This window comes from Thamnophis sirtalis, unplaced genomic scaffold (assembly GCF_051295495.1).
Source record: "Thamnophis sirtalis isolate CommonGarterSnake01/CBP01778 unplaced genomic scaffold, rThaSir2_p1.2 scaffold_9, whole genome shotgun sequence".
NCBI lineage: Eukaryota > Metazoa > Chordata > Lepidosauria > Squamata > Natricidae > Thamnophis > Thamnophis sirtalis.
In genome coordinates, this window is record NW_028261389.1 from 22,839,197 (window position 1) to 22,855,260 (window position 16,064).

Consider the following 16,064-nt stretch of genomic DNA (forward strand, 5'->3'; position numbering starts at 1 on the left):
AATGATCATCCATGCCTTGGTTTCATTCTGCCTTGTGCATTGTGTAATACACTATGACAAAATGCCCAACACTAGAAGTGGCCCAAATCAGAACTAACCAAGTTAGCACATAGAGACTGTACAAAATTAGTACTGAACAATCTGAACTTCATAGTAGATTTTACCAGGCATGTTGATCTTTAAAGCCCCAAAATACTAATAGTCTGACTATGCAACAGACATCCGAGAGCCGAGGTGGCGCAGTGGTTAAATGCAGCACTGCAGGCTACTTCAGCTGACTGCAGTTCAGCAGTTTGGCTGTTCAAATCCCACCAGGCTCAAGGTTGACTCAGCCTTCCATCCTTCCAAGGTGGGTAAAATGAGGACCCGGATTGTTGTTGGGGGCAATATGCTGACTCTGTAAAACGCTTAGAGAGGGCTGAAAGCCCTATGAAGCGGTATATAAGTCTAACTATTGCTTGCTATCCCTTTTTTTAAAAAAATTGAATCTACAGGTGAGACCCTTTTAGCAGATTTTCTCACAGGCAAGGGAGGACTTTTTCCTACCTTGACTGAAAAATTGCAGTTGGGTCTCAATCTTTCATTGTTTAGGAAATCTGTGAAAGTTGCATTTATTTTATCAGTCTTTTAATAAAAAACATTTCAGTATTCTAATTTAATTTTCTAAAGTTCTAATTGTGCTTTGGGTTTTATTAACTAACCTAACAAAACACAGTAATTTTGGTTTATATGAAGTAAAGTTGACTAAATAACTAAAATAAATAGATTTTGGACTCTAGGTATGCTCACCGTTACCACCATTCATGAATCACTGGACTTAGCTGGCATTCACCATTTCAAGTTGATCTTGAAATGAGCTTAGCTTATTTCAGAATCCCTGGCCAACGCTTAATTGTACAGAATGTTCAATATGCCATTGCTTATTTCTACCTGTGGATATCAGGACTTGTGCTTTAGCACAATGAAAGGTGCATGAAAAATGTTAAAAGTTGAATCGGGTCTAGGGAAAATTCAAGTACAAATGTCCACTTGGCTCAAAATCTCGGATAATCTTTATTTTGACTCAATGTTCCTAGCAGGAGCCTAAAATTAAGGTTGGGCTCTATAGAAAAATGGGGAATAATGTACCCTGAACAGAATAGAGAGTCTGTGGTAACCCGTACCATTGACAAGCTCATTTCTTAAGAGAGTCTGTGATTGGATTTGGAAAATAGCCATGGTACCTACAGGAAATAGAACCAAATCTTATGAGGGGCAGATCTATTTTGCAATACTGACTATTAATCACAGTCCTATTATAAATATGTATTGAGTATTTGACTTTGGTTTGGAAAAAAAAACTTGTAGGAAAGATCACAAACAAGTTATTGCTATTGAAAATTGATTATAAATTCAAATTTAATAAATCAATAAATTCTTCATTATTCCATGCTAGTACTAGAAATGTAACTGGCAGATTTCTTACCTTTGGTTTTCAGAAAGGTTTTTCTATCCAACAAAGCGAAAAGAATCTGACAGCTCAGATGGATTATTTTTAATCTCCCTCCCACCCTCCCTCCGTGAGTGAGTGAGTGTGTGTGTGTGTGTGTGTGTGTGTGTGTGTATGTGTATGTGTGTAAGCAAGCCTAGATCCTTCCATATTCTGTTGTTTTCTATTCTGCTCACCACTGAAGCAATAACATCCATATTCTGTATAGTGTCCTAGTTTGATGGCTTAATGTCTTTAAGACCCTAACTTCCAGTGTTGCTAACTGGAAATTCAGGATAGCGTAGTCTTAGAATTTCAGGAGGGCCCCAAGTTGGTTAAAGCTCCTGATATAGTAATTTTTTCTGCTGGGTATTCACATTTAGCATCATTTAACTTTGCTTTGCCTTGAGAAAACAGGAAGGTTGTGGCATTGACTGGGTCCTTGATAACTTTCCCTGCACATTTTTCTCGTCAGTCCAATGCATATTGGCCTGGGTTTTTTAAAAGTTTTAACATCGGGATAAACCTTCCATTCTCCTTCAAAACCACACACACACACACACACACACACACACACAAACACACACACACACACCAGCGAGGTTATCCCTCCCTGCCTTCTGCACAGATGTGAGGGGAAATCTTTTTTTCTTGCTGCTGCCTGCCTGGCATACAAAGTCTGTGTAGATGAAAAGCGGGTTGAAAAGGAGCACTGTTCAAGATTCACATGATCATCATTGTTGCGGAGGGAGGGTGGGGGTAAAGGGTGGCATATGAAAATTCACACTGCTGCCGATGCCTTTTAATATAAACACAAACTTGAGGAAATGAACATTTGATTAAACTAAACACATGGGCCTTTTATATCTGCAGACCTTAATTTAAAGCGTCGTCACCTCCACGTTGCAAATGCCAGCTGGAGGAAAAATGATTTAAATTTACCATCTGACTTCTTAAGTAAGACTAAAAAATGTCTGCTGAGATGTGCAGGAGGGTGCTGGGAGAAAGAGGCAGGAGGAGCTTTGGAGATTTCTTTATTGTACAATATCCGCAATAACGATTTCTGGATATTATTATCTCATGCAGAACAGTAACACAAAAATTGTGTGGTGTTTAACTGCTGTGATACTCTTTGGACCCCTATGTCATTTTCCATTAGGATGAGAAGCTGTTTTTTTTTTTTAAAGAGAACTTCATATCCTCTCTCTGCTTTTTCCCCGTTGGATACTTTGCCATTTAGGTGTGGGATGGATGGGTTGTTACCCTCATACAATTTGAGACTGTGTCAGACCAAGTTAGCGGCAACTAAAGAAAATAGAAAAGAAAGAAAAATAACTTTTTTTGTGGAGAGAGGGAGGGAGGAGAGAGGGAGGGAGGGAGCAAAGGAGAGAGAGAGAGAGTGAGAGAGGGAGAGAGACTTTTCAATCTAAAGCAGGGGTGGGTTCCTGCCAGTTCTAACCTCTTCTATAGAAGAGATTCCACAAATCTACCGTGCCATTTAGAACTGGTTCCAGCTCCCTCCCCTCCCCCCGCCCATCCGCACATCATCAAGATGAAGAGCGAGAGGAGGAATTCTGGGAGCTGAAGTCCACAAGTATTAAAGCTGTCAAGTTTGAACACCCCTGGGGTTTTTTTTCTAAAGGGTTAGGGGTGCAAGGGTCTTGTAACTTGACAGCTTTAAGACTTGCGTGCTTCAAATGCCAGAGTTTCTGAGCCAACATTTTGGTTGCTAAGCAAGAGCGTTGTTAAGTAGGTTTCACCACATTTTACAAGTTGGCCACATCCACACAGTCACATGACTGCCAAGCAACTCCCACTCAATCACATGGCTGACAAGCCACTCCCACCCAGTCACATGGCTGGCAAGCCACTCCCACAAAGCAGGCCACACCTACAGAAGAGGTTCTAAAACATTTTGAAACCCACCACTGATCTAAAGTAAGCATGGTTCTCCCCCCAAAAACCCTGAATGCACCTATAATAGTTGACTGATACACTACGGACATGTGTCTGCATACTTGACACTCTAATATTCACATGGATCTGGAAAAATAGAAAGGGAAGAATAAATTACAAATAAAATAAAGCACTGATTATGAGCGTTGGTGGCACAGTGGTTAGAATGCAGTACTGCAGCCTACTTCTGCTGACTGCCAGCTGACTACAATTTGGCAGTTCAAATCTCACCAGGCTCAAGGTTGACTCTGCCTTCCATCCTTCCGAGGTGGGTAAAATGAGGACCCAGATTGTTGGAGACAATAGGCTGACTCTGTAAAACGCTTAAAGAGGGGCTGTAAAGCACTGTGAAGCGGTATATAAGTCTAAGTGCTGTTGCTATTGCTATACCCATGCATGTGGATATTGGTTTATATCAATTGCGCATAATAAAATGATCCATCTCCCAGTTATGAATATTTTCCCCCTGCCCACCATAAACCAACTTGTATTTGATTGCTGGTTATAAACTCAATCATCATAATCTTTCTCCAGATTGTTCTGGGAATTCCCAGTTAATCTTAAACTAAAATAGAAAAAGTGAAACACTTCAATGATTTGGCTGCTGAGTTATTAGAAATTAGATCTTGAGGCTTTATACTCCAGTGAATGTGTAGGACTAAGATTTGCGGGGGCTAACTTGGTCGGTTTATTTCAACCTGAGCATTCCTATCTTCAGCCTCAACATTGCCTGATGTAGGTCATGGGAAATACTTGCTGAAGCATATGAACTCATGTTGCAATTCATTTTCATTAATATAAAAGATGGCCAACGCTGTGATAGATTCTAAAGTGGGAAATATTCTCCTGGCCCTGGTTTTTAAATCTTCTATTTTGAGATCCACAAATCTGATCATTGGCCTACAAATAAAAACTCCTGGTCAGTAAAATTAAGGACTTTTCCCCGCCTTTGTTGAGGATCACTGAATAGATGAATGTGCTTTAAAAATGCAGGTCTTTCCATTTGGTAATATACAGGAGAGCCAGTTAAGAGGACAATGGCCATGATGCCCCATGGTTTGCCAAGTGAACTGAAGGGACATTATAATTAAGATACTGCCTGTTTAATTAAGCTTATTATTGTCAGAGTGTTTGGGGGGAAGCAGCTGGAAAGAGAATAACATCAGGGTTGACATGTTTTCAGTACTTTTGCCACAGCTGTGCAAGTCTTATGTATTTTAAAGGGAAAAGGTGATTCAGAGGATGGTTAATTATCCCTGTAACCCTTGTCAGCAATTCCTTAAATAAGCTGTATTAAGCTTTCCTTCAATTGCATGAGGCTAGGAAAAGACCCATTTGATTTAAGGAGATGCAGACGGTGATAGGTGCAAGATGCACATCCACACAGGCCTTTGGAATCCAGACCATTGAAATTTTGCAAATCAAACGGTCCACTCCCCCCCCCTTTCTTTTTTACTGCTTTGATGAAAGTGATGTTGGTGAAAGAAAGGCATGAGCACGGATGATATTATGTAGTTTGGTAATGAAATGTCTGTGAGAAAACAAGCAAGCTCAGAGAGGACCCTTCATTTCAATCTTGAGCTACAAATTTTCTCTTTTATTGGAAAGAAAGACAGTCGGAAGATACCATGATTTGTTCTCTTCAGCTCCTCAAACAGGAAATTCTTGATATCTGACACAGCTTTTGAGAGAATAATGTGGTAGTTTTAGAAATTCAAGGACTGAATAGCAATAGCAACAGCACTTAGACTTATATACCCTTTCACAGTGCTTTACAGCATTCCCTAAGCGGTTTACTGCCCTCTCAAAATGGTTTACAGAGTCAACCTATTGCCCCCAACAATTTAGGTCCTCATTTTACCTCATTTTACCTCATTTTTGGAAGTCTGGCTCAACCTTGAGCCTGGTGACATTCGAACTGCCAAATTGCAGGCAGCTGGCAGTCAGCAGAAGTAGCCTGCAGTACTGCACTCTAACCATTCCGCCACCAAGGCTCTTGTAAGGGATCATCGGCTTTAAAAAGAGCCATGAAATGTAGCAGTGGTTAATGATAATTTTTCTTTACTTAAGCTTTGTCACTGGAAACCTTCCCTCTTGAAAAATGGAGGGCTGAGAATTCTTTATAAAAAATTTTTTATCAAGCTTTGATACAATTTTTACACATGCACACATGTAGCTGTTCTGGGACTAATGCTTCAGAATATAGGTGAAAGAGTTTCAAGCATGAATGCCTCCTTGCATTAAAGAAGACCAAACAACCCCCACCCCCAAAGAATCTCTTTTTCTATAAAGAAAAAGTAGCACATTATAGACCCCCCAAAAAAACTTAAATTTTTACTTCTCTTTTTGTAAGTGGGAGATCTATGAAAAAGGAGTGAAATCAAACATGCAAGTTGTATAATTACGGAAAGACAATATTGGTTGCTTTTTCTGATTATTCAAAGGTACTTTTGTCAAAAACTCCTTTTCAAACAGATGTTCAGGCCTTCCCTTTTCATACAGACTGGGTATCTATATATAAAAAAGCCAAATGTCACTCATCACGAAATCTCCAGAACTGTAAAGCCTGCAAACTTGAAATTCAGCACATATGTTCCTCTTGGCTTCTAGGTGCTCGCTAAGAAAGGATTTTTTGAAATGACCATCAGATCATCAGCATTTCTTATACACACGTCAATGCGAAGGTGTTAGACATTCTACTCCCCCTCCCCATCTGAAAGGAACTCTGTTCCAACTGCCAATTGCCTTATATGGGCGTGGCCAGCACATGACTCATCCAGCCTGTGAGCTGGCCCTATCACATAGTTTCATAGTGAAGCATGGGTATCCAGCTAGTATGTAATAAACTCCAGGTTGAGCATTGCACCTCCAATTTTACTCATGGTTGAACTGTGGGGTGATCTCTGAGCATCAAGGACCCCACACTTCCAATTTTGAATGGACTCCAGGGATCTCCCATTGTCTCCTCCTCACAACTTCTACAAGCACAGAACCTGCTTCAGCAAACAGTTATGGGAGTAATTCTGTTAAAGCCCACCCAGAGTCTGTCCTTGCTTTTATCAGTAAGGCAAATAGCAAATGTGTTCAGCGAAGTGGCTCTGAACTTGCCTAACATTATCAGGTTTCCCTGACCTTTCTTGGCCGGATAGGAAATCGAGAGGGATCTGGTTTAGCTGGAAGCTTATCCTGCCCCTAGAAACTGAGGAAGGTCAGACATCTGTGCCTCTTTCAGTGCAGTCCTTTAGCAAACTTTAATCTGCAGCTGGCATGTTTGCTGATCCTGGACTAAATAGTGATGTATCTCAGGAAGAACAATAAGGCCAGGATAAATAGCTACCCTACATTAATTCTGATCATATTTTTAAAAAATGAAATTTATTGTTAATGCTGATCTGATCTGAGTCCTTTATATGTTGGTTAAGACACACAGGTTGATAATTCCCATAATCTCTGAATAGGTTGGCCTGTCACCATAATAGGGTAAGGATTGTGGGAATTAAATTCTAATGCTAATATATTCCAAACCTGAAGGAAGGTTTCTCAAAATTAATATGAAATGTTAAATAATCGTGTAGTGTTTTACTTGAAGTGAACATTCAGGTGTTGTAAAGTGTTCTGCTTTAGCCACATAATTGGTATGTATAGTTTTGCTGCCCTCACCTGGCCCATCAGAGTATTACTTCATGCCTTCCTCATTCCTTTTGACTATTCTCAATGGGAACAGTTTAGTAAGAAAACCCCCCAAAACTTGGTTTTTAGGAAGTAGGGCTGGAAGATGTTTAACTGCTTTTTTTTTACAATTTAAAACCAAAGGAGGAAATGTAAATTAATATTTATTCCCTATCCAAAGATGCTATTCAATGTGACAATGATCAAAAGGTTGGTTTCATTCTTCCAATTTCTGCCTCGAGGACAGAGGTGGTATTCAGCTGGTTCAGACCGGTTCAGGCGAACCGGTAGCAGAAATTTTGAGTAGTTTGGAAAACTGGCAAATACCACCTTTGGTTGGCCCCCCCTCCCCCCCCGTCATTCCGTCCTATAAGTCCCTTGTTTTTTTTAGCTCTGCTAATTCGCGCCGCAAAGCAGATTGTTGCCCCTCAGCTGAACTAAAAAATAGCTCACCAGCACTGACACCAATTTTTGAGTGCTGCGCGCAAAGCGCTCTTACATAGAACTGATAGGAAAAGATTTAGAATCCCACCACTGTTTGAGGAATAAACAGAACATGATGGTTCTCCCAGAAAAATAAAATGATGTTTGTGAATGCCCTGTTTTCTCTGCTACTCCCAGAAAATTGACGGGTATGAATTAGAAGATGGCAGGGAGAAGAGAGAGAACAATTCCATCTCCTGCCATCAAGATACCTAACACTGTGTTGGAAGCCCTTATATCAACTCTTGTCTCTGTAGCTGTTTCTATGATTCTGGATGAAATCCACTGTGGCTCCTTGATTCACAGTGTGAATTAGTTTCCAACCGAAGTTGTAAATAGGGTTTTTATCACCTTGTGCAGTCCAGCTTTTCTCCAGGAAGCTGAGTTGTGGTCATGGCAATCATTTCATTTTCTCCTAACAACAATCCAAATATATATTAGTATAATCCTGTCCTTCCCTTCCCTATCTATATATATTAAACCGGCTGTGGGTGTGTATATTCCAGCATAATTCTAGAACGCCTCAAGCAATTTCAAGCAAACACGGTACACAGATGACTTACTCTCTGGAAACAAATAGTAGGGGAGGGAAGATACTCCTAAAACCCCTTGGTGTGTGTGTATTCTGTTAAGATACAGCCTGTTGTGTCTTAAAATGGCTTCTACTGTACTGCTGTAAAATGGATTCTACTGTGCAGTGGAGTGGAGTTGCCATGGTAACGGCTTCACAGTACTCCACGGCTCCCTCTAGTAAGGGGGAAAATCCAACATTAGGAATTATGTTTGGTCTGGATATTTTCCCCTTATAAATAAATATTCGGGCAATAGTGGGTTATCAGCTAGTCCTATATACTAATGTTATAATGCTCCCTGAGTAAAACAGCTCTGCAACATAGGCGTCTCAGGCCTTTGACAGGTTGAAGGGTGGGCATGGAAGGTGAGCTGTGTCATCGGCCTACTTGTAAGCTACCATTCTTGGCTAACCACACAAAACCTGCATATTTTCTTTAGGGAGAATCGAGGATTCTGTACCCCTGGACACTAGCTTTAGACAGTATGGTCAGTACAAACCAGCATTCTTGAACTGCACATGGAAACATTCGGATAATCACTGAAGGATCAATCACATAAACATACCACTGCTGAAACAAATCTCTTCGGCCAGCATATGAGCTGCCACATTTTCAAGTAATCTTCAAAGTCATCATCACTTACAGCATGGATAAAAGTACTGTAATATCTAGCTGCAATCTTTCATCAAGGAATGATTTGCTTGTTCACCTTTATTTTTCTTATTTGCATTTTTTGTTCAGTTAGGGTTAGAGTCTACTATTTTGTTGGTACTTCATGCTTTCATGTTGTATTTCTGGTGTCCATTGTGATGCTAAGAGACAAGTATAATATAAATATTCTGGTGAAATAATAACCATTTTTTTCTTCTCATTCCCACAGGACATTCCAAATTATGAAAATATACAGGAACTTCCATATCTTGATATGGTGATAGCAGAAACTCTGCGCATGTATCCTCCAGCATTCAGGTTAGTAAGATAGATGACCCTGCGGCTGCTGAAGCATTCCCCCACCCCACCCCCCATGTAGGTGATTTACACCACTCCAGGGAATGAATGTGAGTCTTCTCTTAACCTATAAGGAGTCAGGCTTTCTCTGAGTCTTGAAAGAAACCTGATACAGTACAGGATAGGGTGGCTCAGTGGCTAAGACGCTGAGCTTGTCAATCAGTTCAGCAGTTCAGTGGGTCGAATCCCTAGTGACGTGTAACGGAGTGAGCTCCCATTACTTGTCCCAGCTTCTGCCAACCTAACAGTTTGAAAGCATGTAAAAATGCAAGTAGAAAAATAGGGACCACCTTTGACGGGAAGGTAACAACATTCCATGCACTTTTGGCATTTAGTCATGCCAGCCACAGGACCACGGAGACATCTTTGGACAGCGCTGGCTCTTCAGCTTTGAAACAGAGATGAACACTGCCTCCTAGAGTCAGGAAGGACTAGCACATATGTGCGAGGGGAATCTTTACCTTTACCTTAAAGCACAGGATGTTTCTAAATTCTTAGTGCATTTAAGCTTTAATAACTTCAAAAGTATAAATGTTACAAACTTTAAACAAAAAAAAATCACTGGAAAGTTTAATGAATTTAAATGCTTTTATACTTAAGTTTGTGAATTAGAATAATATGTTTTTAATTTTTTTCAAGTTCCTCTGTTTGAAAAATGGCAAGCATTGGGGTAAAAAAATCAGCTGCATTTGCTGGTTAGCTGAATTCAAGTCACAAACAGCAATAAAAAGAAAATTCACTTCCTATTACAAGAAGGAAGCTCACAGCAGAAATTTAATTAACAACTGGATGAAAAACGTTCAAGGAAACTGGCTCATTTCATGATGAGCATAGATCTAAGAGATGCTGAGCAAGCAAATAGAAATTGAGAGAGTATTTGAACAGAGATTCCCCAAACCAATGTACCATATGTCTAGTGAATTGAACATTTCAAAACTCACATTGTAAAGAATTCTAACAATGAAACTCCATAAGCTCCAATGAAATTCCATTACAAGGTTATTATTGTAGGAGATGACCAGGCTGAGCCCGAGGGAGGAGTCAAACACTTCATCAGTCATGAATCCCTGCGTGCCCAAAAGAGATCTAAGTCCAGCCTATCTTGAATTCCTTTCTCTTAACTCCTATTAATTTCCCTTGACCATTAGTGGTTCAGATCCTTGTAGAGAATTTAAATCTTGCAATAAATCTTTATTTAACACCTACTTGTTCAAAATGATTCAATGGTTATAACAGGACCGGAGGGATACTTATGGTGGGTCCTCGTAGTTACGGCTGTTGCAACATCCATGCAATCGCAAGATTGGTTTGCAATTATGACCGCGGTTCCCAATCTTTCTGGCTTCACGGACCTGTGGCAATGGGGGGGGGGTTTCACGCACACAGCCTAGATCCCGTGCATACGCTAATGAAGCTTTGCAGGCTTCCCAACAGTTTGTGGACTGGGGGTTGAAGGTACCCCTGAGTTATGATGTTGGTGTCATGACACCAACCCAGCAAAAGAAGAGGCCACTCTGTGAGCAGAATAAGTTTCTTACTGGAGTCTCAGCTTGGCACGTGCTGAACAATACAAGTAAAAAGGTTTCTAGCCAGCATTACTGGCTTCTACTAGCCAGCTGGCTATACGAACCACCGTCCTGTTCCTGGTTGCTCCCGGCTGGCTTCAGCGAGTACCTTTTTGGGCCAGCTCCAGCAAGCACTCTTCGAGCCCGATTGCTCTCTGGCTGGCTCCAGCAAGTACTCTTCAGGCCTGGATGGCTTCTGAACCAACTTCAGCTAGCTTGCCTTCCTAGCTCCTCTCCCAGGGTGAGTCCTATCACCTGACACCCATCTGTATCCCCCTGCATCCCCCACCCACTACGCGTGTGTGGCAACTCCGAAACAGCACATTGTGGCCACTTTGAATAGCGCGCTGTCTCAGACGTTGACAGTTACAACTTCCTGCAGTCATGATTGCCATTTGCAATTTTCACCGGTGGAAAGCAAAGCAAAGTCAGTGGGGAAGCCAGCAGGAGGTTGCAAATGGTAATCATGTGATATTGTAACAACTGACCATGCAGGATTTGCTTAAAGATAACTGGAACTGCTGTCCTAAATTGGCATAGTCACATGACATTGTATTTTACAATTGTGATGCTTGGTGTCAGAGTTGCCAATCTGAACTCCTGATGGTAAACACCGACTATCTGTAGTTGTTCAACTGTTACTGTTTCAAGGTTATTGGCTGACAAATATTTTTCAACAAAAAATTAAATGCATTATTCCACTTTGATAGATGGAAAAATGGATAGACAATTTTAAAGTGTGCAAATGCTGTCAGAAAGGTAGCAGATTGTATGTGGTCTCTTGTCAGGAATGATTGTCAAAAGAAGCCAACATCTGCATGCTTAAGAATACGCTTCTGCCCGTGTTTTTAGAGCTGAATATGGAGGAATTACTAAAAATAAATTGAATGCTGTGGCAGTGGGATTTTAAGAGGTAAGAAGAGATGGGATGAAGAATTAATAGAGTTTGCATTAATGCAGATTGAATTCACAAATGAGATCCAGGATGAAGGAAGGATGTGATTTGGTTGTAGGGAGAGTAAATTAAGACTGAATCAGGCTTTTTTTTTTTGGAGAAAGAGAATGTGAGATCTTCACAAAATGAAAGGAAATGTATGAATGTATATGTGGATTTGATGGAATTATGTTGTCAGGCTTGGAAGCCATTGTTGTATAGGGTCTCAAGTCTGCCACATATTCAAACACATTCTATTGTGGGAAACTGGGAGAGGGGATTATATGCAGCAGGGGAGATAGGTTGCCACAATAACATTCCTTCTCTGGAAGTCAAGGTCACCTTGTTCCTGCACCTGGACGGATGTGGATGGGAGGAATCTTCCTTCATGGCAATGGCTGATTGGGCCATGTGATAGGCATGGGGGGGGGGGCAGAGTCTTGAACTTTCAACTGGGTGGGGAAACCTGGAAGCTTTCAGATTCAGGTTTTCCCAGATGTGCCAACATGGCTTCTCTAATAAAATTGAGCATTGAGGAATTTCAAGCCTTGGACTCTTATTTGATGGAGGATGCTATTTGGAATCCTGACACATGTATGGTTTGCATGAAAAGTATTGATACCTATGGAAAATGTATTATCATAAATTACAATGAATTGGATTTCTATGGGCTTATCTTGTACATTTCCTTGCTACTTTCTACTTTTTTTCTTTGCATAATATTTTTTTTACCCCACAAGACAATAACATGTTGAGTAGGTATTTGTACCTTATGCCAATCTGTTAGCATATTCTCAATAATCTTTCTAACATTAGAAATCAAGTGGAATTCAGTGCTTTTAAAGCAGGTGACGATGTCTGGTTTTGTTTTCAACCCTATATTTTTCCATCAGAAGTTTCAAACTAACTTTTTTTTACTTTAAAACAATGCAGAGATAAACTTTCAAAAAAATTTCAAGAAATAAATCTGTCAGAAAAGTATGGTGGGTAATTAAAACTAGCAACAAAAGAAACAAATATTAGGAAACATTTTAAAATGGCAGTAAAGAATAATGATCTTGGAATATGACTTTGGATGGAAGGAGCAAACATGGACTCAGAATATAAGAGGAGGAAATATTTCAGATTTCCTTCTCCCAGATAATTCACAGGATTTATAAAGCTGAACCTAAAATGTCCCTCTGCTTTTATCTGCTGAATTCAAACAAAGCAAAATGAATGTCGTTTGAAATTTAATAGTTTGGTGGTCAAATGAAGGAAATTTGTGCACAACACTGGATCTTTTTTTTATGTGTTTCCCCTATCACAGTGTACTCTAACAAGGCTGAATCATGATGCAAATGATGTCCTTATGTGGCATAACTTTCCCTGCATTCTGGGGGGAAAATATTGATAACTATCAGTTAGTGGGAAAACTGCAGGAAATCCTAAGGCATGTTTATTGAGTCTTTCTCTCTCTTTCTCTCTCTCTCTCTCTCTCTCTCTCTCTCTCTCTCTTTCTTTCTTTCTTTCTTCTCTTCATTTCTTTCCTCCCTTCCCTTTCTTTTTCTTTCTTTCTTCTCTTCATTTCTTCATTTCTTCCTTCCTTCCTTCCCTACCCTTCCCTTCTACCTTTCTTTCTTTTTCTTTCTTCCCTGTTTCTTTTCTTTTTTTTTCAGTAACTGCCTAGCCTTCCCAATGGGGTGGCTTCAGATAAAATACATACATACATACATACATACATACATACATACATACATACATACATACCTTTCTCATTTGGAGACAGAAATTGCTATGTGGGAATGTCTCAATCCAAGTGAGGGGGGGGAATATTTCAATTTTTCCTAAAAACAAAGTAGAAGCCTAGGACTAGATTTTAAGGAGTAGCAAAATATTCAATTTCATCAGCTCCCATCTTGCTGTCTTCATTCAATTTTCTTTGCAATGAATGATTCTAATATTATTTTTTCCTATTTGTACAACAGCCGAGCCTTACAAATGAAGACCTCTTCAAGTGCTTCAATTGCCATGTTTTTCCTTTGTTCTCGTAGGTTTACCCGGGAAGCAGCAAGAGACTGTTGGGTTCTGCAGCAAAAAGTCCCTGCTGGCGCTATCATAGAAATTGCTGTTGGACACCTCCATTATAATCCAAAGTACTGGCCAGAACCTGAAAAGTTTATTCCTGAGAGGTACTTGGGCCTATTGTTAAAATCTCAATGTCAAATCACAATGTCACAATCACGATATTATTTATTGTGCAGATAACAACAATAAAGAACTGGGAGGCACAATTACACACATTGCAAAATGCACATACTCCCACGGAACACGATACAGCTACTCCTCAACCTAACCACAATTGGGAGCAGAATTTATGATGTTAAGCAAGGCAGTTGTTAAGTAAATCACACCCAGTTTTATGACGTTTTTTTTTTGCTATGGCTGTTCAAGTGAACCACTGCAATTAAATGAATCACATGGTCGTTAAATGAATCCGGCCCACCCTCCCCCATTGACTTTGCTTGTTGGAAGCCCCTGGAAAGGTATCCAAATGGCAATCACATGACCCTGGAATGCTGCAACCATCATAAGTACATGCCAGTTCCAAATTTAGATCATGTAACCTTGGGGATGGTTGTAAGCGCAAAGACTGGTTAGAAGTCACTTAGTAAGTACCATTGTAATTTCAAATGGTCACTAAATGAATGATTGTAAGTCATGAACTACCTATGTATGACCACTATGTCTTAATCATCAAACAGACCATTTATTGCCTAACCAACGTTTTAAAATGGAAAATGCAGATGGGAGGCCTTTTCTCACCCAATATTTTAATCTTGGCCACAGATTTATATATGTTAATTTTGCCCACAGATTTACGGCTGAGGCAATGCAGCAGCAGCATCCTTTTGCTTATCTGCCCTTTGGGGCAGGTCCTCGTGGCTGCATCGGCATGAAGTTGGCCTTGATGACAATCAAAATTGCACTGTTAAGAATTTTGCAAAGGTTCATGTTCAAAACCTGCCCTGAGACCCAGGTTGGTGCCTGTTTTTACTTCTTGGAAAAGATGGTAACAAAAAAAAAGGGAAATTAGAGGTTGCGGGAAGAATTGCTTTTCATTTCTATGTAGTTATGAATGCGTAGACCTATAGCTATTTCCCCTGAATCCCCAACACAGCATCCAACATTTGGGGTAACCAAGGCTTCCAGCTTAGCGAGGTCCCACTCGCCATCTTCAGGCTGGTGTTTTCGCCTTTGTGCTTGTGCGAGTAAAGTATGGTCGGAGCTGCCGTCTTTCTATAAATCTTGGTGGAGGGGGTGTGGAGTGCTGGCTTTGTTGCTGTAAGTGGGTTGACTGGCTGTGCAGTTGCATCCTGATTGGTAGATGGAGTTGATGTTTGTAGATTGGTCGGCTATTTCGTATCATCCTGTTTGGCTGAGGTGCTGGCTGTGTGTCCGTTGTTGTTTTGTGTTGTAACGACCTGGGTGGTGGGTGGGGCTCGTTTGTTGACTAGGGCCGGTTTCCAGGTCACTGGTAGGAGGGAATAAATGTGATGATACCTCCCGCCTACCAGACATCTAGTACCAGACATCAGGGCATTGTTAGAAATTAAACAGTGGGTGGTTGCAATTCAGCATTTTCTTTGCCTCCTGGAGTATGGGAACTTTGTATTGGCAACCTTTTGGTGGGAGAGAGGGCCCAAAACCTCTGCTCTGGGAACCCAACCAATAAGTCTCCATTTATTTTCTCCTGCCTAAATCATTTTGTTGAAATGAAGCCGATACCTGGATTCAGAATGTTAATTCTAAGATCGACTTTTCATGTAACATTCCTAAAACAAACCCTGTAGCACCCAGCAAGGAAGGATGGTTGTCAACCGGACCGTCCACCATGGTTGATCTGATTGGAAAAAATCCTGAGAAACCTGTTATATTGATTGTTAAATGTTATACAGCATTCCCTTTCCTATATTACCAATGCTTCCTAACTTGCTTTGCATTTTGTTTCTTCACCTTCTTCACAGATCCCTTTGCAGGTCAAATCCCACAGCACACTAGGACCACAGGATGGTGTCTTCATCAAGATTGTTCCTCGTTAAGATAGTCACATCCTCCTGTTTCTTTTTCGGGAGCTTTGGCTTACCTCATACTGAAAACCTATTTGTAACCTGGAAAAACCTGTTAAAGGGACCAAAGCTCTTACCCCAGCCTTCCTTCTAGCGTTAGTCAACTTACAATGTTAAATTCCAAAGACATTTAAACTTCTATGCTTGTAAACTTAACCTTTAGTGCCTGATATGCATCTAAACTTTGAAAGCATATGTTGTGTGGCGGTATGACGTGTACAAATGAAAGTAGAATGTTCATAAAATAAACTCTTTTAGCAATAGCACTTATACATCACTTTACAATGCTTTATGGCCCTC

At 40.4% G+C, this 16,064-nt stretch overlaps 1 protein-coding gene across 2 annotated transcripts in view; it reads left to right on the top strand.

The window, feature by feature from the left end:
• Positions 1-16,064, top strand: part of TBXAS1 (thromboxane A synthase 1) — a 298,523-nt gene that overhangs the window by 281,313 nt on the left and 1,146 nt on the right. For both annotated transcript variants that reach the window (XM_087723026.1, XM_087723027.1), the window contains 4 exons: positions 9,029-9,117; positions 13,689-13,826; positions 14,512-14,674; positions 15,663-16,064. The exon at positions 15,663-16,064 is cut by the window's right edge and continues 1,146 nt beyond it. In XM_087723026.1, the coding sequence (XP_087579152.1) occupies positions 9,029-9,117; positions 13,689-13,826; positions 14,512-14,674; positions 15,663-15,737 (465 nt within the window). In that variant the 3' untranslated portion in view covers positions 15,738-16,064. The remainder of the gene's footprint in view (positions 1-9,028; positions 9,118-13,688; positions 13,827-14,511; positions 14,675-15,662) is intronic.